General features: G+C 35.7%; 3 protein-coding genes across 3 annotated transcripts; 2 read left to right on the top strand and 1 right to left on the bottom strand.

Moving 5' to 3' along the window:
* The first annotated feature begins 4,174 nt into the window (after positions 1-4,174).
* LOC127794746 (uncharacterized) lies at positions 4,175-4,732 on the top strand. Its single transcript, XM_052325993.1, has one exon. It carries the CDS (start codon positions 4,175-4,177, stop codon positions 4,730-4,732), a length of 558 nt encoding a protein of 185 aa, XP_052181953.1.
* A 4,757-nt stretch (positions 4,733-9,489) lies between these two features.
* On the top strand, positions 9,490-18,223 carry LOC127795949 (RNA pseudouridine synthase 6, chloroplastic). The gene is made up of 9 exons (XM_052327934.1): positions 9,490-9,806; positions 12,082-12,210; positions 12,368-12,622; positions 12,706-12,787; positions 13,594-13,709; positions 13,793-13,847; positions 14,039-14,150; positions 15,857-16,026; positions 17,480-18,223. Exons 1-9 carry the CDS (start codon positions 9,562-9,564, stop codon positions 17,756-17,758), a joined length of 1,443 nt encoding a protein of 480 aa, XP_052183894.1. The 5' UTR covers positions 9,490-9,561; the 3' UTR covers positions 17,759-18,223.
* Positions 18,224-18,810: 587 nt separating this feature from the next.
* On the bottom strand, positions 18,811-22,293 carry LOC127794023 (glucose-6-phosphate/phosphate translocator 2, chloroplastic-like). Its single transcript, XM_052324882.1, has 5 exons — positions 21,401-22,293; positions 21,087-21,312; positions 20,656-20,878; positions 19,916-20,129; positions 18,811-19,176 (listed from the first exon to the last, which is right to left on the bottom strand). Exons 1-5 carry the CDS (start codon positions 21,884-21,886, stop codon positions 19,165-19,167), a joined length of 1,161 nt encoding a protein of 386 aa, XP_052180842.1. The 5' UTR covers positions 21,887-22,293; the 3' UTR covers positions 18,811-19,164.
* Positions 22,294-23,967: the final 1,674 nt, after the last annotated feature.

Raw genomic sequence — 23,967 nt, 5'->3', positions numbered from 1 at the left:
ATATTCGGTAAAAACTTAATTCTTGTTTAATGCGTTTTAACTAAATAAATTCGATAATAAAAATTCGACATATTTATATATATATATATACAAACATATTCCTAATAAATAAAAGAACAACTCATTAAACATAAAAATATAATTTTATATTTTTACCAATATTACAAAATAAGAATTGTTAAGATACGATAGAGACATGAGAGACATGTATGCGAGAAATGAATAATAATATTTATTAATATTTAAAAATAATTAATGGAGATGTGGGTGGAATTAGAAAGTGAGAAATTAAAAAGAATGAGACATGTTTCTTTAGTGGTGATTATAAATATATTAAATAATAAAACTATCATGAGCCATTAGTTATAATAATAATAAAAAATCTTATTGTCAGTTTGTTGCACATGCCCTGTCAGTAGGCAACAAATCTTATGGAGATAGGTGTTTTATACTTCTTAAATTTAAAATGCGCAAATTAATCCAAATATTTTAAAAATATGCAAGTATAATACTTTTGATAAAAAAATAAAATAATTCGCGTATAATACCCGAATAATTTGATAAATTGCTAACAAGAGAGCTCGACTTGCCCTAGACAAGCTCATGGGTCAAGCTGGGGTGTTTTGTTGATAGATTGGCTCTTCTGTTTAGAGCTAATGGACGAGTCAAGATTGGGCTAAGTAGGGCTAATCTGACCTGTTTTGACATGTTTAGATTAAATATTTGGATTGTATGGATATTTTTTCCCTAATTGTATAAACATTCTTTATCTTCTCAAATTCATTTTTTTTTTAATTTTTAGATTCTCATATATTATTTACATATAGTTGTAATTAAAATATATTTTATGTAACTTAAAAATAATTTGATTCGCAATAAAATTTTATAATTATAATCTATTTGGATAAAAGGACCAATTGGTCTTTTGACAATTAATTCACAAAATATGTTATTCACAATTTGACATACCAAACATGGGATTGATATTACTCCAAGTTATATGTTTTTTACCAAACACGAGACAACATTATTTAATTCTATTATTTTTTATCCCATTACTATTTAATCAAATACCAAATGAATTGTTTGTGCTTTGTTCCTTTTTTTTTTCCTCTAAAAATATGTTCAAATACATATACACGAATTTGATACAATTGAAAGATTTTAGCCTAACTTAGGCCTAGTGTAAAGCTCAACTAAAGCCCAACAAAGATTCCATGTCGAGCCCATATTTGACTTATTGGGGAACCTTAAGCCATGTGGGTTCATGCCTAAGGTTCACTTTTTGTTTTTTACTCTTAAGCACTATTTTTTTTTTTAATTCACATGGAGTATTTAAACTTTGTCCAACTAATTCCTAGAGATGGGTGACATTTCCCTTCTAATGCACCATCTGGTTAAATTTAGATATGGTCATAATCTATACATACTTAGATTTGGACATTCGGGACCAAATGTCAGGTTTTTACTCCAACAGTGCTCCTTAAATGTCTTGTTGCTCGCCAAAAATTTGTTCAACTTCAAAATGCTCACTACACTTATTGAACGAGAATCACAACAGCCCTTATCACCATATCTCCCCCCCCAAAGCCATCAACAACAACCAAATTCGATAGTTGCCAGACATGGAAAATGCTGAATCGGGCGAAGAAGAACCACCAATAGTGGCGACGACTAGTGGAGGCGATGGTTGTGAATAAAACGACAACGAGGAGTGAGAGGCTGGAGAGCGATGCTACTGTTACTGTTGGGAGCGATACAGATAATGAAGCAAGAAATAGAGAGATCGATGGGGAGAGCGATACTATTGAAGTAAATTCGGGTTGTATACCTAGGTAGATCTGCCCCTAACAGGTTTCGAATCTAGTGCCAGATCTAGATCCAGACCCGAATCTGGATCTACAACCCTTGTGTGTGGTTGCAGAAGAAACAACTGCTAATGGCAGTTGAAAGCCACTTCCTCCATTTCATGAAGGAAATGGGTAGATGGTTTTCTTCTTCTAGAAGCCTCTCGTATACCCATTTTTTTAAGAGATACTCTCAAGAATTACAAATTAACTCTGTATGTGTGTGACTCTTACGTTGTGAGTACAAATGACATCCACTATGATTTCGTTTACACCAGTAACTCAACCATTTGATCATATCTCCGCTATATAACCAGGTAAGTTTGGTTTGATTTAATGTCTTATTTGGTTTATTTTTCCAACATTAGCATCAGAGTATCTAAGGTTGTTTTCTGGTTAAGAAATTGGTGTATATTTCTTGTTGAATAAAGCATATATATAATATATGCATACACACAATGTTGTTTTTATGTATACACACAAAATGTGTAAACCAAATCAGAGAGAAGAAATACCAGATATCTGGTGAAGAGAGTTTGTCGACCATTCTCTTTGTAAGGATGATCGTCGCAACGTCTATCTTTTCTGGCGACTGCAACGACTGCCAATAGCTTGGCTTTTTTCGTCTTCTCTATGCGACTTCGTGTCTGCAAATGGTAAAGACAATGATGAAGATGATCAGATGTGTTGCTGGTAGTGGTAGTGCAATGAGCAAGAAATTAAGCTTGCATAGAAAATGGTTTTTTTGTTTTGAGTTTTCTACCGTTCATAAATACATAAGAAAAAGTGTTCTTGAATGTTTATAAAGTATTTTCTCTGCCCATATTTGTCTGCAGATGTAAAAGAGAAAATGTAAGTTGAAACGTAAGAAGTTAAAAGCAAATTGAAATTGAAATGGCTTAGGGTTTCTCCATTTTATCAAACTCATCTTTTCAATTTAAGGCCATGTTTGTCAGCTTATTAATTCAAAATTGAAATCCAATTGAAGTGCCCTGTGGTTTGGATTCAATTTCAATTTCAAGAGTGGGTTTGTGATTTAAGGCCTTGTTTGGCTATCTTTAAATTTAAAAAATATTTTTGGCCTAAGGTTTGTTTGGCCTATCTATTAAATAAAAAATTATGAATTATTTTTTTATGATAATTTAATTCAAAAAATAAATATTGTGATTAGTTAACAATAAAATAAAATAACTATTATTATTAGTTAATAATAAATATTTTACTGTAGCATATTTTGAGATTATTAGTTAACCATAAGTGGATGTGTCCATAACATACATTTTTATTTTGTACAAAATTGTCTAAAGAATTTGTTTGTCAAATTTTTACTCTGTCATTTTTTCTTTAATTTATTTTTAAGAAAATGACATGAGTGCGAATCTCAAGAATCATCCGAACTGCTGCCCATAGAACCCAAGTTATGGAAATGAAAATGCAGCTAAATGATTGTCGGATGATGGAATGACAAAATATACATAAGCACATCATTACTGTGTGTAATATGATACGAGAACTTATATTTGCAGATTATAGAGGATTATGGACTGATAAAACACAATATCAATTTTTGTTTACCACGTTGTTGCCACATGATAAAGTGTTAATGGCTAGTGTCTGGGAATTTGGTCATCCAAATTTTTGTTGGATATTATGTTTCTTCTTAAATGCATACAGAAGAAGAAAAATTGTAATGACCTTATATCTAAGTAGCTTGCCAATAGATATTGTTAGTTATATTGCTCATAGGACTCCTAGAGTCATTTTCCATGATGTCATTCATGCAATTCCTCGTATGACTAGACTTATTGAGTAATGTATTGCTCAATTCATGTATCTAGTCTATTTTACTTTTGTAGCAAATTTCTAATCTATGTGTTTATTATTTCATATTATGAAATGAATTATGATTAATTATTTAATCTTTGTGATTAAATATGCATATTTATTATTTGTTATTTAATCTTTGTGATTAATTGTTTATTAAATGGGATTAAGATGTTCTCAAAATTTGTTTTCGAGGTAAGGAAAAATATAATTTATAATATTTAGACAATTGGAATATAAGAAATGATTGGAAACATAGTGAACTTTTGACCCTGTATCAAGTTGAATATTTATTGTTAATTTTATTTGATAAATGTGTGAAATGTATGACATTAATGAAATAAATCTTGAGTAGATTATTCATGAGAATGGCTTCTTTAAAGAACATAATTGCTGATTTGATAAGAGGCAAAAAATTAAATGGGGATAATTATGAAATTTGGAGTATGAAAATCTAGTATGTTCTTGAGGAACAAGAGTCAATAGAATCTCTAAATCAAACAATGGTGAAATCTGCTGAAGGAACCACTGCACAACATAGGAGGGATAGAAAGGTTTACAATGTTTGGAAGAAAAAGAACTCCATTACTCGCATTACGTTACTCAACAGTATGGAGAATGACATTATGCGAGAATTCAAGAAGTATGAGTTGACTCATGAAATGTGGAATGCTCTTAAAGAGCAATTTGGGGCGACGTCAGTTGCAAAGGTAAAGCAACTAACTGTTAAGTTTGATACATATAAAAAGTGCCCAAACCACAACACGAGGCAACATCTTCGAGAGATAACCAATATGGTCAATGAACTTAATGATGCTAGTGTAAACCTTACTACTGAACAACAAGTACAAGCTGCCATCAGATCTCTACCCCATAACTGGGAGCATATAAAAATTTATCTTACTCATAATGTGAACATAAAGACAATGATCGATACTTCACACCATTTGGAGTTAGAGGAGGATCGTATTGAGGTCTCTAAACCTAATGGTGACATTTATATGATGGCATCTAGCTCCAAAGACGCTCCTAAGTTTAAACGTAAATTTTCTCACAAATGAAAGAAAGAGAATTATATCCCAAAGAAAGGTAAAAGTACTCATTTTGAAAAATCTGAGAATCATCATGGCAAGGGTAAGGGACCAGCTCGTAATCCCTTGAAAAAGAAGAACGCAACGAATGTGAAATGTTATAATTGTGGCAATAAAGGGCACTTTGCATGTAACTGTAATGAACCAAGAAATGTACAAACCATGTAGCAAGAGGACCCTAAATGTATTTTCAAATGCAATTTATGTTTTGAGTTCAGTACTCTTAATGAAATCTAATTCTTCGTGGATTGTTGATTCAAGAGCCATAAGCCATGTAAGAGACAGAAGTTCCTTCATGGAATATCGTCGAATACCATGTGAAACTAAGTGGATCTATGTGGGAAACAATACAAGAGTTGAAGTTAAAGGCATTGACACCTGCAAGTTGTGCATGCATTGTAACGCCCTGTTTTTCGAGTGCGTTAAAACTCAGGACAATTCTGGGATAATTTTTTTTTTATACTACTAAAACTAAGACTATACCATATCATTGCTCTTATCTATCCCAAAATTTTCATTCATTTATCTCCAAGGAGAATTATCATAAACATTAAATGCGGATGCTAGAATCGAACCCAATATCATAACATTAATCATAAATCAGCTCTTACATCATGGGAACATAAATTTCTCATCATGACTTAATACATAACATAAGTTCTCAACTAACATTAACCCTAAATAAGGTTTTACATCATCATTCCTCAAAACATTTAGAATTCGAAGTAGCAGAACTTAAATACATGAACTACATAACATACATTTAACTGATCATACAACTCATCATACACTTTGCTAAGTGCCATTTCATACCTCATTCATCCTCGTTTCTACTACAATCTCCATCTGGAACGTTTGAATATTCCAGGGGCAAAGCCCAAGTTAGATAATGAATCATCTAAGTAAGGGAACAAAACATTCAATGCTCATGTATGTATGCAATGCACATAACATCATAACTCTCACATTTGGGTCAACTGCACCTTAAGATTACCCGCTATTTTTTTAGTCTCCCTACCAGACGGGGGTGTATGGGTGCACCCTTGGCAAAGTAACGGAGTCAGTACCTAATCCCAAACCCATGCAACGTATAACCGTGAATCTTATCATGCTCATATGCATATTTCATAAATCAAACATGTAAATACAATCTACATGACATACTCACATTAAGGCATGACAATATGATAAAATTATTTACGTAAAATCAGGTTTTGGATCGAACCATTTACAAACCAAGTATTTTCATAAAATTAAATCCAGTTGGGAGTACCACTTACCTTCTCAAGTTTATCGGACTAGCTCGATACTCACACGATTGCCTCGAAATACGTGCATTGCCTCGATTTGCATGTCAACCTTAAAATTTGCACAAGCCACTTCAACTTAACCCTTAAAGCACCCTAATCATCATATTTATTTAAATAAAAATTAACACCTATTTTTCCATAATTTCTTACATTTTCTTTATTTTTTTCTCTATTTCTTCTTATATTTCCTCAATAAATCCAAACTAAATATTTCTAAAATATTTTCCAAAATATTTCACTATAAAAATTCATAAAATAATATTTTTAAATTTTTAAAATTTTTTAATAAATTTTACTCACCTTAACTTAGCCTCTCAGACTTTCTTGATATGCGTGTTTTGACCTCGAAATGGGTTCCCGGTCAATTTTTTTGGCCAAAATCTCCGGAATATTAATACCATACTATTTCCTATTTTCCTAGAATTTTTGTGAGTTTCCTATTATTTTTCTCTTATTTTTTTATTTTCTGTTCTTTCTTTCTTTCTTCTTCTTCTTTTTCTTCTGTGCGAACTACTTGCAACCGAGCTGCCCACCATGCCTAGCTGCCGCATGCCGCCATCGCCGGTCGCCCCCGCGTTGCCTCCTCATCGCGCGCTCGCTGCTGCCCAGCTTCTGCGCGTTGCCGAGCGCCACTTTCGGCCGCCCCTACTTGCTGCTCGCAGCTCCCGCGTGCTACCATGGCCGCCTCCAGCTGACCATGATCGGCCTCCAGCTGCTCTGCCACTATCGCGACTGCCAGCTACACCTGTTGGTCCACCACAGCCACCATCGCGGTTGCTTCAGGTTGCGGTTGTTGCTACCATAGCCGTTGGTCGCAGCTGCTTCCCTCGACCATCTCCATGGCCCCAATCTCTCTCTCTCGATCCTGCCCTTTCTCCCTCGATCCTACCCTCTCTCCCTCGATCATGCTCTCTCTCACACAGCTCTTGGTCTCTCCCTTGCTTCTCTGATTTCAGAAAATGGCCTCTGTTCAATTCCATGCACACACACACGTACACCCAGCAAATACATGTATATCTATATATATATATATTTACATTACATAATCAAATAATTATAGCCAATCTTTAATCCTTATCCTTATATCCAATATCTCATCCCAATGCCCTAATTGGTTGTCTCTCAATTATAGCAAATTTCACACGTGAATGTCATTCTCAGTGTCTGCCATCCATTATATACTTATATATATTACACTAATATACTTATAAGAAAATACATATTTAATCCTCATATTTCATCCTTGTTATCTTTGGGAATTTCTTAATTTGCAAATACACCCTAAAACATCTAATAAATTTGCGTTACGATGTCAAAAATCCAAAATTAATAATTTCAAATTTACTTGATAAGGACAATTTCATTCTTGCGCCATCCTCGAACATTTGATTCGTCCTGAAATCACGCTAGGGTTGATCTTTACGAAAAATCAGAGCCCTCTCAAGGTTTCATTTATTTTTTGGGAGTCTTCTACGACGATTTGGTTTTTCAGCCTGAATCGAAATTGTATTTTAGCTGTTCCGGAAACAATTTCCGATCCAATTTCTTTCGATGCTAAAAATCATGTCTCGAGACGCAATTTGATACTGTATCATTTTCCTTTGAATCTAAGTTCTAGGGCATTCCCTTCAATTGATTCAGCAACTTATTTTACTATCAACCCACTTTTCGGTATTTTAAACTCATCTAACTTGCCTGGCAATCTTATGCCGAAACGGGGTATTACATGCATGGTGGTCAAACCTTATTTTTACTTAATGTATTATTTGCTTTAGAAATTCGACGAAATCTTGTCTCTGTTCCTGTTCTTCTTAGTTGTGGATTTGTTATGAATGTAATAATTTGCAAAATGGTTTAATAGTACGTGATATAGATTATGCTTTATGTAGTAAATTATAAAGTACCAGTTCTTCCCTCATTACTTCTTCTAGAAATTTGCATGAAGAAGAGAATATATGGCATGTGAGATTAGACCATATAGGATAACATAGATTTAATAGATTAGCAAAAGAAGGTTTATTGAGCCAAGTTGCAAAAGTGAATCTACCAATTTGTGAAAGTTATCTAGTAGGAAAAATGGCAAGAAAACCATTTGGCAAAGCGATTAGAGTTGAAAATCCATTGCAATTAATTCACTTCAACATATGTGGTCAAATGAATGTTAAGGCTAGGCATGGAGGTATTTATTTCATCACTTTCATTAATGACTATACTTGATTTGGCTTTTTCTATTTGATTTCTCATAAGTCAGAAGCTTTAAAGTGCTTCAAAAGATATTTGAACTTGGTTGAAAATTAATTAGATAGAAAAGTTAAAGTATTAAGAATCGATAGAGGTCGCGAGTATTTGTCTGAACAATTTAAATTGTTGTGTGATGAAAAGGGAATTAAGAGACAATTGACCATTTCACATACTCCACAACAAAATGGTGTTGTAGAAAGAAGAAATATAACTCTTTTAGAAATGGTTAAGTTAATGATGACGGGGCAAAGTTGTTAATCACCTATTGGGGTGATGCATTGTTGACAACTGCCTATCTACTCAATTTAATACCCTCCAAATTTGTACCTTCTATCCCATATGAGTTATGAACTAAAAGAAAACTTGATCTAAGTCATTTGAACCCTAGGGATATGCAGCTTATGTTCATGATCATTCTTACAAACATGGAAAGTTGGGTTTGAGAGGCAAAAGCAGTATATTTGTAAGATACTCAATACACTCAAAGGGATATGTCTTTATTGGTGATCAAGCAAGTTGGAGTGTTATTGAGTTTGAATCTCGTGATGCATTTTTCTTGGAAAATGAATTTCTTAACAGGAGAGAAATAAATCAAAATTTGTCTCTTTATAAAATTGAGGATCAAGACAATTCCATTGTTCAAAATCGTTTAATACATTTATCGAAAAATGTATCTAGGAAATTTGATCCAAATAGGAGCGAGACGAGAATTCTTGAATTTATTTCATGTGAACCTCAAATTAGAAAAAATAGACGTGGACATATACCTCGGCATCATTTTGATATTAGAGGTGAAGATTTTTTAATTGTCTCACAAGATGAGCATGAGCTTAATTTTGTCCAAGAGACTCATTTTGGATTTGTTAAAAACAAATGGCAAAAAACAATGAAAGAAAAAATTAACTCAATGAAATCAAATCAAATTTAGATATTGGTTGACCTTCCAAAAGATCGTAGTAAGAGTATTAAAAATAAATGGGTTTTAAAAATCACAAATATAATTGATAAAAAAACTTATTTATATAACAAAACTGATTTTGAAGAGAAAATATAATTGAACCGAACCATTTTCTATAAAAAATTGAATTGAACTAATTGAACTTGTTGATTCCATTGAGAAATTTCGGTCTCACCGCACTTCTGCTCATCCCTAACAGGGCGGGGGTAAATGGATCCAAGTCGGGTATGAATATAGTATCGCCAGTATCGCCCCTCTTGTCTGCGCAAACCCGATAACCCAACGCGCAAATGGCGATTGGAGCAGCGGCGGCAGCTCCCGCCAGCTTCACTTCAGTCGTCGTCAACCTGAGGTTGTCTCTGGTGCGCACGTTATCCTCTTTCACCTCCGTCAAGACTCACCGAATTTCCGAGACTTTTTGGGTTTCCCGGAACCGAAAATCTCTCCCCAAAAGGACAACCTTCGGTTTCGCTTGTGGATCGTCCTCTGCCGTATCAGATGTTGCCCCTTCGACCCCCACTTCTTACCGCAGCTCGTATGTTTATGTTCACATTACTCCGTCTATTCCTTTTCTGTTCATGGCTTGATTATTGCATGATTTCCCCCTTTTTTTACCAAGAATTTTGATGGGTTTTCCCTCTTTTTTTGGGTTCCATATGTAAGAGTCCTGCTAATTCTGTGTGAAAACTTGCAAAGGTGTGTTACTGACTTCTGGAATTTGGTGGTGGGCGTAACGGGTCTTGATTTTATCAAGATGGAAGAAGAACCGGATTGTAGTTTCTTCGAAGGGATTTCTAAACTTCATGATGGTCTAGCTCTTTTGAGTTAAGTTTAACCAGAAGATGGAGATGCTTGTAGAAATGTCTCCATTCGAAATCGAGACTCGACTAGGAGAGGTAGCACACATGGTTCCCTGCCTGTAGTCAATTGTTGTAACGGAACTCTCTACCCAGTGCTCTAATTACATTCTTGTTTGGAAGGACACTTGAAGGCATCATTGGTTTGGCTGGTGGACTTGCCAAGTCTCTGAGATGAGACTCGAGCAGAACAGAGATTAGGGGAAGATCGAGAGAGAAAAGAGAGTTTTGGAGGGAGAATTTGAAAGAGAGAATTGAGAGGGAAGGGAAATAGGGGGGAAAGAATTCTGTTATTCACAACATGAATCCCCATCCTCTAACATCTTAGCCTTATATAGGCTCTTCCCACTGGCTTAACAGCATAACCGTGGGGAAGTCAATCAACAAAGCAACAACTAACTAATACAAGTGGCTACTGCCTTTACAATAAAATTTCAAAATTGCCCTTAGGTCGTGACATTCCCCACCCCTTGAAATTATTCTTGTTATCAAGAATTTAGAGCAGGCTAGTAGCTTGGGGGAATTGTTTGAGCAACTCGGGTAGGTATTCCCAAGTTGTGTGGTCAGGATGCATGTGTGACCATCTTACCAACACTTGAGTCAAGGGAACTATGCCTTGGTAGATAACTCTCTTATCTATAATGGCCCGAGGCTCCAGAACTTCTTCCAAATCTTCGTTCACGGATGGTAGGTCTTGGCTAGCAGTAGCATTAGGTTCAATAGACTTCATTGAGCACGACTGCAAAATCTACATCATTGGTTTGGCTGGTGGACCTGCCCAGCAAAATCTACATCAGCTTGCGTTTCTCCTGAGGGTGATCTCCATTGAGCGTGACTGCCGTGCCTCCATGGCTCACCAATGGAACTCACTAGCTTGAGTGATCCGATAATCATGCATTCCCCAACATGTGGAGTTGACATCTCCAATTATATTGCCTTTGTGATTTGGATTTATCCATTGATCTCCAACTTTGACAACATAGGCTGAAGTAGGGTTCAAGTTTCCCTCCACACAAGACTTCTAGGTGCTCACGTGTTAGAGACTAATGCTATGGGTTTGTCAATGGCTTTCTTACCTTGAGTGAATTTGGTCTTGACCATTTACAAGAAGATCATTCAATTATAATGTGGTTTGTGTTGTACAACACCCTGTCTCACACATTTGAAGACGTGGTGCCACTACCATCACTACCTCCACAATTGTGTGCTTGACTTCTACCATATGCTGGAGAAGCTTTACTCAATCAGCTCAATGCCAATGTTCTCCACATTGTAAATTTGGTGAAGAGCGCTACTCCATGGGCATCATGTCAGCTTAGAGTCTACCATGCCTTCCCTAGATTTCTCTTGGTCTATTCAGAAAAAAAACCCTAAAAAGACTGTTTCATTCATTTCTTGTCTTGCCACTCACCCATCTTGACTTCATTTTTTTAGATACAAATTATTCTCCGAGTTGTTCTCTTCCAATTGGCTTGTGTTTCCCTAATGTAACCATGAAAGAATAGAAACATTTGTATGAAATGTTTTGCTCGCCATTTTTGCCTTAGAATAATGTAGGTTTTTCTAAGTCCATCTTGTAAGCTGCTGATTGAACAAGACAGTACATGTATATAGAAGCATCCTTGATGGGACTATAACTTTTTTTTTTTTTTGGTTAGGTAAAACAAACAGTAGTTCTTTCATGTGCCACTTATTCAGTGTCTTGGAGTCTTTTGGATTTATCATAAAAATTCCTAATTTTGAAAACTAAAAATAGTCTTCCAGTTTGCTGATGTGAAAGTTACTATATGCCATTTGGGATCAGTTCACATGTGAAGTGGATGTACAACTACCAATGTTCATTTATACATTCCCTGCTTTATCTGAGTTTTGATAAGGAATTCATAAACTGTTTATTTTACTACATAGAGCTTTTTCTTTTAATTTGCTGACATTAGACTTCATGTGATTCAGTTACCCAGAATATCATCGCTTGCTTCCATGCCCCTCAGAAAATTGTCCACCAAGAGTTGAGCACTTAGTTGTTTCAACAGGAGGGCCTGTACTTGAATATATTAGCAAAGTTTTGGATCTTCCACCTCTGTAAGTGCTACCTTTTTTTTTTTCTAATTATGTTCAATTGATTCTGGCAGGCCATTTAGTGGGATTAAGACTGGTTATTTGGTTGATTCTGGCATGCCATTCACCTGCTCTATTCACTGAATGTAAATTTTTCTATATGTAAATTTTTCTATTCAAGATATGTTGCAGATCTCATCCATTTTGGAGCTGTATATTATGCCCTTGTATGTCCGGTGCCGCCTCCAACTGCAACACCAGAGGAAATTAGGACATATAAGGAAGCTACAGATCCATCAATTTTGAGAAAGAGACCTTCCATTAAAGGAAAAACTGTACGAGAAGCTCAAAAAACTTACCGCATAACTCATGTCAATGAGTATGTTGAAGCTGGGACTTACTTGAGGGTACATGTACACCCGAAACGCTTTCCTAGGTAGTAGATTTTCTGAATTCTTTACCATTACTTGCTATGTTATTGCCCACTATGGTGTCTCTTGACATTTGTATCGTACTCAGGTGCTATGAAATTGACTGGAGATCAAGGATTATTGCTGTATCTGAATCCTACGTGGTTCTAGATAAACCAGCTGGTACATCTGTATGTAAAATTCCCATGTCAATTAATGTTTTTAATGTTTGTTAGCAAAATTGGGAGTTCTGTATGTAGTGACCTTATGAGGAAACACTTCTAGTTGTAAATAGTAAATACTTTGTGCTGGGTAGGTTTCCTGTTTTGGTGAAGGTTATAACAGTATAACTTATGATATATTGTGAAAAACACTTTGTTCAATTTTATTTTATTTTCACCTTCCTTGACCTGACATCAGGTCTTTTGTCCTCAGCTGACCCGATTCTTTTCCCCTTTCTGGAGTTCTCTTTCCATTTCCCCTTTTTAATTCTTGGGTTCGTAACAACACAACAAGAATAAACCTTTGATTGGTCTGAACTTGAATCTATTAAAGTTGTTTTTTAGTATTTCATTTGAAGAACTGGATTCTAGTAACTTTCTGTCTTGAAATTTTTCACATGATATGCCCCTGGAATGGAAGCAAACTACATTTTATCCTTGAATCTTGATTGTCTGTTAACTGCCTTTGTTTCAGCTTGTCACTTAGCTTTGTATGTAAATGTACATGCATATATGTATGTATATATGTATCAACCAATTAATCAAAACTCACACAATAATGGTAGTTGATGTTTTGATCTATTCTAGTAGAGAGAAGCTCAATAAATTTCCCTTTACATCTATTCCCGAAGAGTGTAAACACTGCTTTAATGACCAGGATGCATAAATTTCTCAGTTGGTAACCATTATCATTTCAAGGATTTATGCTTTTATTTACTGCCACTTTACCACAATATGTTTACACTTGGTTTTCTATGTACTTGAATTGTGTTTAGGTTGGAGGTACTACAGACAATATTGAAGAAAGCTGTGCTACATTTGCAACTCGTGCCTTGGGATTTTCGGAGCCACTGAAGACCACCCATCAGATTGATAATTGCACAGAAGGCTGGTATGGTGTATGAACTGGGTTTAGGGTTGTGTGGTTTGGCTATTGATTTTTAGTTATAAATAAATTGCTTCTGGTTTATGCAGTGTTGTATTAGCTAGATCGAAGGAGTATTGTTCAGTTTTTCACGGAAAAATCAGAGTAAGTTCCTTAATTCCCCCTCCCCCTCTTTTATTTTTACGATACAGTATAGTGTCTTAGGTGGCATGTCCTTTGTGAGTATGTAAAACTTAATTTATTTTAATTATGTTATTTACGAGGTTTCCTGTCCTTTTCAAAGCTTGTCTACTTTATGCCTTTGGTTTTGAAGCTATGTATCTTTCTACGTTTAGGAGAAAAAGGTGAGGAAGCTTTATCTTGCTCTTGCTGCGGCTCCTGTGCCAGTTGGAGTAATCACCCACTACATGAGGCCAATCAATATGGCTCCAAGACTTATTTCTGAAGGTAACCAACTCTGTAAAGCACAGTGGGTAGTCCTGTTCCATATATTTGTCCTCAACTTTTAACTAACCACGTGATCTTTTCAAATAAATGGACAGTTCAAATTTTCTAGTTTTTTATTGACCTGAGGGGAAGTATCAAGTATGGGACTGTAGTCTTGGCTAAGTTTTGACATATATAAGAAATATCATTATTTACTTGTGTAGTTGTGAGGCATCAAATGTTTCCATGGGATAGGCCACAGAACCTTAATATCATATAATTGCTTTCTCATTAGAGACTTTGCTGTGGTTGTTGCGATTGAAAGAGCTTAAAACTTTCAGTGAACAGTTCCAGTTATTTGTTCATATTAAAATAGATATACAGGTGTTTATGCCCTTACCAGTGTTTTGAAAAGTGCTACGCGTGCTTACGCGTAGAGGGCCTATGGAGCTTAAGTGCGAAGCAAGGTGCATGCTTAAGCAAAGTGAATTGCATGTAAATAAAATAAAAAGTGGAAACTTTTATAAGTATAAAAAATACAAATTATTAAAAAAACAATCGTTAAAAAAAAAAACTAAAAACTAAATAAGAATGAAGGCCGCAAATTTAACAAAATATGAGATACCATTTTTCATTTAGATTTTGTACTAGTTTACAAGTTCATGCAACCATAGCAAAAACAAATAGAGGGCATATAACAGGATTTGAATATTCTAAGGCTTCTTTTTTTATTTTTGATTTTTTTTTTTTATTTTGTTGAGTCTTCTTTCGTTTTTTTGTAAAAGTTTGACCGAAAAACCCATTCTATTTCATTCACACCGTTTTTATAGATGATTGGATAGAAGAATAAGTCAAAAAAAAAAAAAAAATCCCTAATTTACAACAATTCTCAATTAATCAACCCTTAATATCTAGCAATCCTCAACAATCAATCCCTAATTTGCAATCAATCAACAGCCACTAATTTATCAATCATCAATCTCTAATTTACAGCAATCTAGAATCAATCATCAATTCCCAATTTACAGCAATTAGGAATAAATTAGCAACCCCTAATTTACACCATTTATATTGTTTGATAAAAAAAAGTATAATTCTAAAGCATGCTTTATTGCTTTGGAGCTCAAGTAAAAGTGCAACTTAAGTGCGCTTTAATCATGCTTAGCTAAAGTTGCTGAGCTTCACACAGAAAAAGCCCCAAGCGCTTTGCGCTTAAAGCAAGCTTTTTTAAACACTGGCCATTACATCTTAATTAGTTTTCGTAGCAATAGTATGGTTGCTCCTTTGTGAATTGAAGGTCATGGGTTTGAGTAGTGGAAACAGCTTCTTTGTAGAAAAGTGAGATAAATGTTGCATATAGATTTATGACTTTCCCCTGTTCATGGCAAAACAGGGGGCCGTGTTTTAGTCAGCTTTGATCAACCATATTTTGTTCCCTATGGATTCATTTAGGAGCTTCATTTTGGACTTACCCTCCAGTTGTTAGTGACCTAATAGGAGATTGAGAAAGAAACTAATGCCTTATGTAAATGTTCTTGAGTTGTATTCTTCCTCAATTATCCCCAAGACAAAGAAGGGAAGCTTTAAAGTTTCTCATGTTTCATTATGATTTGATGAGAAATGTGACATTCCAGTGATAGAAATACATGATAGTGCCAAAACCCACCTATCTAGTATCTGCATCCTTTTTCTGACTCAGTTGAACTTGAAATTATCATGTGATGCAGATTTCACAAAAGGATGGTACTTGTGCCAACTTGAAGTTTTGGAATGCAAGAAGATTCCATGGCCAAGCTCTGAAACTGAAGATAAGTATTACGTTGAGGACTGTGGGTGGTCTTCAAAAGATTTTGCATACGAGTGTAAAGTAAACCTTTTGACAGGTCGGACGCATCAGGTATTTTATTTGCTTCCTTTGGTTTATTTGTTACTGTTCTCTTCATCTTTTGCAATATCATAGAGTTTCAGCATGTGTTTGTGATGTCATTTTTTGTCTTCAGTTTTTGGGGTGGTGAAATTAGAAAATTGGTTGCAGAAATCAACTTAGAAAATGAACGAGCTTTCATTGAAATTGAGGGGAGAAAAAAAAAATTATTGTGGAGCTCTAAAGGATCATGCTGAAGACGGCTTTCCTGCCAAGGAAAATAGGAAATTGCAAGACTTACTAGTGTTTTAAAAAGAGTATGCCCTAAGGCACTAGGCATAAGCCCCAGAAAATTTGGATTTTTAATATTTAAGAAAATAAAAATATATATTATAGTACAAAATATAGAAAAATCACTAGAAGACTAAAACACAAAGATAGTGTTGTTGCCAAAATATAACAATAAATTTGTAATTGTGAGAGTGTTCGTCTCTAGCCCTTAATCTCCGAGAGACCTATAAAACAGAAGGCGATCAAGGGCACAAGGTGTCTCTTGCGTGGGGCTCTTTGATGGTTAAGTTAGTCTCCTCGAAAGAGTATATTAGATCAAGAGAAGTATAGTTTGAGTAATGTTCTAGTCATACCTCGATCGAAGGAATTGCTCCTTACTTATAGAGGCTGAAGTTGACAGGTGGAAGAGTATTCATATCTCTCAGAATCATTTGTTCCGGATTTTCAAGTAGAGATATTGAAGGTGAGTTGACGTATTCTTGAACTCTAGAGAGGCCCCTAGGAGAGTCTCCTAGAGGTACTTGGGAGAGTCCCCTTCCTGGAGGCCTTTGAGAGTGGCCTCCGAGAGAGTCTTTGAACTATTTTGTTGGGAAGGTCTCCCGAGCTTCCCTCCTTAGTCTTCTTCCTCTTGGGCCTATCTTTGGCTTGGGCTCACTTTCTTGGACACAATAAATAGAAAAAAGAAACACTAGAGATGCATAAAATGAATGCATAAGTACTAATATGTGAAGCCCCTTTGTAACCTAATGTTGTTACCTACAACAAAATAGCGAATAAGAGTGATTCACTATCAATGTGATCATATAAAAAGTTAATAATTTAATGATTAGTAACTCGTGGTACTAATAAATCATATTAGTCAAATAAAATAAGTTTAATCAATTCATTTGAATCTCTTAGGGTTCTACGTTGATTTGTTCTTTTCTTTTCTTTTTCTTACCATAAGTTTTCTAATCAAGGTCAAAGTGTCTTAACAATTATAAAAGAATAAAAAAAATCCATTAAACTTTGGATAGTTTATTGGGCGTATGCCTCAAGCGCCTAGGGTGTAAAAGGCATGCCAAGTGCCCGGTACATTGTTTCACCCACTGAGGCATTTACTCACTTTTCACAACTATCCTTCCTTTTATAACTACGATTTATTATGACTGCATGGACTAGCATCACTATGACAACATTTTGTCATGCAATGCAGATTCGAGCACAATTGGCTGCCTGTGGCGCACCGCTAGTGGGTGACTCGATGTACATGCCTGCCGCCATTGCTGAGGCAAGCCATCCCGGGCTTAATCCTTTTGGCAAGTACAAGATAGAATACGAAAGTGAGAATGGCAAAGAAATGGCCACACAGGAATGGATTGCTCATCACGGGAAGGAACCTAGTGTTGCCATTGGCCTTCAAGCATGCCAAATTTCATGGGATGATACCGATGGAGAGCATTTCTATGAGGCTGGATCTCCCTGGTGGAGATAGGGCGGGCTGGCTGGCCGGCCGGCTCTCTACCTTGGATATACAGGGCTCTCCCTAGACCAGTTGTTTCTCTTCACCATGAACCACGCCGAGTAAGTGCGTCATCATCAGAACTCGAGAACAGACGGATCCAGACCTGCAGGCTGCACATTCATTTGATTTAGCAGAAGAAAGTCTGGTTTGACTCTAACCTGAACTTGCCGGGTAATGGGATGCAGCCATAGAAACTGATCCCGGTTCAGATGGCTCAGGAACACCATGGGTAAAGGAGCAAGCTTTTCCAGTTACTTTGCCTTTTGGATTTCTTGTTACGTTGGGGGAGATGATTTTTTCTCATTTCTAGTATTAGAAAGTAATGTAGCAAGATTGGTTAGGTTATGGAATCACCACATACATTTTAAGGGCATAGCAAATATTGTTCTGTAGGAATATCAGCATTGCAAGAACTACTCTTCTTATTTCCCTCTACTCTCATTTGCAGTATTTAAGTCAGCTTTGATTGGGAGTATGTGCTTTTCTTTTCTACTACCCTTTTTTCATTTTTTTTTATTTTTTTTAAGGCTGCATTTGTTTCAATCTAAAATATTCTACATTATAAAAATAATTTCTATATAAAATTTTTTATACAATTATTTTCCAATATTTGGAATGTTATAGAAAAAAGGGCACCTTCAATATAAATTCGGGAGAGGGTTTTATTTGTATGTAATTTATCTCTTATTTCATATATAAAGTGTTCGCTTTTACAATTAAAATCAATTATTTTAGTATAAAAGATCAATTTGATTATTTCTATAAGGCGAGTTTTTACATGAAAACCTTTTTACTTTAAACCAAAGGGAGTCTTTTAACGTTTTAATCTTAAAAAGATAAAAAGGACAAATACAAAAGCCACAAAGGTATAATTGTAAGGGTGGTAGCACAGTGAAATATACAAACTGAAAAAATGTAGTATTTGTATAAAAACCATATACAAATACTACAGTTTTGAATGTTAACCAAATTGAGTATATATATATATATATGTATATTACTAAATTGCCCCTTTTAAAGTCTGAAAGTTAATAGAATTCCATGTGCAGGAGTGAGTGCTGATTTAACATAAATCTATCCGTGCAGCAGAAACATTCATGAATCGCAAGCTGAGAATGCTATCATTAACTTGCCTCAATTTTGTGTTTTATTTCCTAGAATTCATTTTCTAAAAAAGGGAAAAAAAAATTGAAAACCAGAGGATGCGGATCCTCTGCAACTATATTACTATAAAACATTTATTATTATTGTGACCCCTCCTCCCTCCAGGCCTTCCTCATTAACGTGTTAAAAAACTCCTCTGCCAAAGCAGCTAATACTGTGTGCATCACTCTCTCCTTGTCTTGCACAATCTGGGTACTTTTGCTGTCAGAGTCTCACTGCTTTGCCTGCTCCACAATGAAGCCAAATATCAGGACATAATTCATCGTAAAATTCACTGGAAATATGTTAAAATGGGATCCTCAGTACAAGGTTTCCCGTTTCATGGGGATCAGGAAAAGGTCATTTGTATTGCAGCCTTACTCTTGCCTTTCTTTTTACACCCTAGTTTATACAAAACAAGAACTTATTTTGTTTTGTATGAAATGTCAAATTCTTGTGCTGCTAAAGTTTCAGGCTTCAGATCAAGAATCATTGTCCATATTGGAGGAAGGAGAATGCTACAAGGCATAAGAACAGCCCTGCAAATCTAAAATGCTGGGTTTCGTGCACTTTTGATATGGTGCATGTGAAGGAGCCAGATGTTGATGAATTAGAAGATAAATCATGAGATGTCTATCAGAAGGAAAATAGTAAAAGGCCAAAAAAGAACCTAGAGCTTCATATGAGGGCTAAATTTATTTTGTTAATGTATGGTGTTGTTTCATTAATTTACCACTTCATTTTAGGTCGCACAAAATTTAGATGACAATAGAGCTTGGATTTCCTTTGCCCGTGGGCACACGAAGAGTGACATTTTCTCTAACACAATGGCCCAAAGATAAGATTTCCTTATTTTGCTGTTGCTTTTTCACCATAGAACAAGGGGCTTAAATAGCAATGTAAAATAGTAATTCCATCCCCATAGGAATCCAAAGGAAACTGTGAACTAATAAAAAGCCAATGTTTAGAGAGAGTTGAACTTACCTGTGAATATAGGAAGGTTCCAAGGATGGCGATGGCAGCTCCAAGCGCATTGACGGGTTGGACAGGCGTGTGGAAGATGATGATGGAGGAGACAATGACAGATATCCGCTTCATTGTGTTTCCTACGCTAAATGTCAAGGGAGAGATCTGATCCAAAGACATGTAGGACACTTGATTATACAAGTGGTAGAAGACACTCTGGGCCACCACCCACCTACACGAATCACAGCCACACAACCATCTCATAAGCATATGCAATCAAATAGAACATGAACTTGAGTATAAACAACACATCTATGCTGCCATATGATGAAAATCATCTCATCAGCATCGACAAAAGTGCAATAAAAGCGAGCAATAAAAACAACAAAGAACATCCTCAAATTTTAGGCTAACATACGTTGGTCAAAAGTGATCAGAACCTTTTGCTTTGGCTAAGATTCCTTCTCAGATAAACTACTATTAACTTCACTTAATTCAGAAAGTTTCTCCCCTGATTTGGGTGATATTTGTTCTGACCGAAAAAGAAACACACATCTAAAAGAACCAGAGTTTGGGAAAGAAACACAAATCATATCGAAGATAACCCAGTTTTGGGCTGATGGGACCGTCTGCAGGACTTTTCAGGAAATCAAAAGCAACAAATAAACAATGGAGAAGTACAATTCAATAAGGGAAATAAAGGACAAGATGTGCATGACATTAGGAGAATAAACAGAGCTGCAATGCATGGTGGTTACCATATAAAATTTGGTCCAATCTGAGTTAGAGCTTGTTTCCAGCCAGCTGCCCAGAGTTGAGGGCCCTCCACAGCGAATGTAAATGGCGCAAGGATCAAGAGAGACATGATAGACAAACATGCGTAGTAGTTCATCCCACTAATAGACTTCCCCTTCATTCCTCTCTTCGAGAATATGTTACGAAACACAAAAGCCAAATTTGATATCATAGCCCCCATAAATCCTGAAGCAAGAACAACAACAATATATCAAGCCTTTATCCTATGAAATCAATTCATCGTAATCACACCACAAACACATAAATCAAAAACCAAGTTATGTGAAATTGGAACTTTCTCTAACATAGGATTCTTTTGGCCAAACCGAGCATGGACAGAACAAAGACTTCTTAGATAACCATGTCATTATCTAAATTCATACTTCTTTCTCACCTATCATGTTGAAGTTGAGCTCTGTGACGGCTGCAAGCGAGCAACCACCGATGATCGGCACAAGTGACAAGTAAACAGGGATCGGGAACGATTCCCCCAACAAAAACCTCGACACCAACACACTGAAAGCAGGTTCACCACTCTTGATGATGTGTGTGAATGAGACAGCAACCTTTGACATGCTAACGGTTGCAGCCACATGCCCAATTGTGTGTGCCACCGCAACCTACACCACAAAAACACAACATTCAGATTCAAATCAATCAAGACTCCAAAACCCCAAACCAGAAACCAAAAACCCTCAAAATCCAGACCGGAAACAAAGTCTTCCAGAACTCGAAATCGGTCTTCGGAGCCTCGGCCATCCTCGTAGCCCATGAAATCAGCATAATCAATGATCCAGCAGCAAGAGAGAGCGTGGATGTGAGCCAAGGATAAGGAAAGGCATTGAGAACCTTCTTGTTATATATATTGAACACGACATTCAAAGCCCACCAGGTTGCAAAATAAACACTGATTTTGAGCCTCTGAGCAGCCTCAGACGGCGCCTTCTCCGCAGGAAAATCGACGTTAACCGGCTGGGAAACGTCGGCTTCGTACGCTCGGCACTCAACCGGAAGACTTTGGTCTTTCAATGACAAAAACAAAGGCCTCCGAACAAAGACATTGCTCGGAAAAACTCGCTTTCTGTTCGCAATTGCCGGTAACGACGAGATTTGAGGCTTTAATCCTAGCCGATTCCTAGGCATCAAATCGGAGCACGTAAACGTGCTCCTCGGTTGCTTCACAGAGCAAAGCATCTTTCGTTACTTCTTTCTTCTCGTTTTCCGGTTGCTGCGACCAACGCACCGAAGAGCAAAAACCTAAAATAGAAAAAGAGAGTGTTTGGGCTTCGAAATCTCAGAATGCGCGGCGTTTGTTTTGAAGCGGAGGCGGATTCACCGATGAGGAATCAGAAGAATAAGAAGGATAGTCGCCGGCGATGCAATTCAATGCAGGAAGAAGCTGTAATCGAAGGAGGAGAGCGTGGCGGTCGATGAACGAAAAACTTTGGGTTTGAACGTTGTGGGCTTTGGTGACAGCTGACATCGACAACCTACGACTGCGACTTGGAAACATTAATATAATGGAAACCCTAGCAAGCAAACAGCTAGCTTTGTTTGAAGGATTCCCAATTGTGATCAAATTTGGGATTCTAATTCGTTAGGCTCAGTGATTCTAGATAACAACGGCGATCACTATCACTTGGTTTTCATGCAGAAGATTAACAAAATTCAATTTCAGTTCTCATATTGAAACCATATTACTACCAACTCCACTGACGGCTCACTATAATGAATGGATAATGCTATTGGTACACCTTTGTGTACATTTTGAGCTACACAAAGATGTATTAATGATAAAAAAGTCCCTCATGAGACGCATGTGAGGCGCAGGATATTTTAATCTTTATACCCCTTGATGTAGCCCAAGATGTACAAATTTGTTGTACATCTAGCATGATCCATAACTAATTGACTATTACGGTTGTGTCAGGGGGTCCTAAGTGAAATGCGGGACTCTTTATATTTAAAAATAAAATTACAAATATAAATAAAATTTTTTATTATTATATAAAAACATTTATAATCACTGCAATAATAATTTAAAATTCATAATATTTTACTTTAAATTTACTCTTATAATATTTTAAAATAAAAAATAAAAAATATTTTCTAATAGATATAGTAAATTAATTCAAATACAAAAATCAATACAATATCAAATTCAAATATAATTAAGGAACAATATAATCTGGTTAAATTTGATATTTGAATTAAAATAGGCAAAACAAATTAACAGAAGAATACAACTGTGAAAAATAGAAGAAAGAAAAGCCAAACAAAATTTTCAAGTCTGAATAGTAAATTGGAGAACAATGCACATTTAAACAAAATAGTGGTTTTTCGCTAATGGCAACTGGCGAGTAGCGATGATCGGTTGATTGGAGACGACGAAAAATGGAGTATGCGAGAGGGAGATAAAGGCAATAGGGATTTAGACTTTAAACTTTGGAGATTTAGCCAAGGGAAAGAGGTGGGCATTTCCCACCACTATTTTTGATTTTTTCTTTGTTGAAACATTTTACTATTAAATAAAATAATTTAAGATTATGATAATTGATAAAATAATTTAAATATTAATTCATGTACTTTCCTAAAATTATAAAAAAAAAATTAAAAGTAGTTAGATGAATGGAGAGCCCTAGGTGGCTCTATAGACAACCCATGCCTAGAGCTAGCCTTGAGTTTTGTCGCAACTCTTATGTTGCCTGATGTAAAATACAGATGTGGGTGTGTGGGTCCCACACACCTCTCAATGAGGCCCATGCCCTTTGCCTCTCATTTTACTTGTGCCCACACACCTCCCAATGAGCCCCATGCCTTTGTCTCTCATTTTATTTGCGTCAGGTAACATAACAACTCTTATAATGTCTGTGTAACAAAATGGAATAGTTGACTATTATATTAATATATTAAAGGGTGTAGTAAAATTTAAATTCATAATCTTATAATTTAATATGAAATAATGGTAGTCTAATTCAAAATCTCATATAATATATCACATAATCTTATATAATATATCACAACTTATCAATTCAAAATCCTGAATATCCGGAAACACATAACGAGTGGTAATAATAATATATTCATAATGCTTTAAGGTTTATATATATATATATATAAAAAAAGTCAACCCAGAAGTCAAATGTTTGAATAATTATAATTTATATAGTTTATTTTATACACATTTTACAAAAGGCTAAAAATTTTGTCATTAATTTTTTTGCTACAATATTTTTTAGGTAGATATTATATTTATATTATAATATAATACATAC

The sequence above is a fragment of the Diospyros lotus genome, chromosome 2 (genome assembly GCF_014633365.1).
Source record: "Diospyros lotus cultivar Yz01 chromosome 2, ASM1463336v1, whole genome shotgun sequence".
NCBI lineage: Eukaryota > Viridiplantae > Streptophyta > Magnoliopsida > Ericales > Ebenaceae > Diospyros > Diospyros lotus.
Note: the sequence above shows the minus strand (reverse complement) of the source record. Positions and strands in the feature narration are given on the sequence as shown.

Excerpts from the sequence above, each read along its gene's own strand:
- LOC127794023 (XM_052324882.1), bottom strand. The coding sequence starts at position 21,886 with ATGCTTTGCTCTGTGAAGCAACCGAGGAGCACGTTTACGTGCTCCGAT. Across the intron at positions 21,313-21,400 it reads TCTGGAAGACTTTGTTTCCG|GTTGCGGTGGCACACACAAT; the intron begins GTCTGGATTTTG and ends TTTGTGGTGTAG. Across the intron at positions 20,130-20,655 it reads ATTGGACCAAATTTTATATG|GTGGGTGGTGGCCCAGAGTG; the intron begins GTAACCACCATG and ends TGATTCGTGTAG.
- LOC127795949 (XM_052327934.1), top strand. The coding sequence starts at position 9,562 with ATGGCGATTGGAGCAGCGGCGGCAGCTCCCGCCAGCTTCACTTCAGTC. Across the intron at positions 13,848-14,038 it reads TTTTTCACGGAAAAATCAGA|GAGAAAAAGGTGAGGAAGCT; the intron begins GTAAGTTCCTTA and ends TTCTACGTTTAG. Across the intron at positions 16,027-17,479 it reads TGACAGGTCGGACGCATCAG|ATTCGAGCACAATTGGCTGC; the intron begins GTATTTTATTTG and ends CATGCAATGCAG.
- LOC127794746 (XM_052325993.1), top strand. The coding sequence starts at position 4,175 with ATGGTGAAATCTGCTGAAGGAACCACTGCACAACATAGGAGGGATAGA.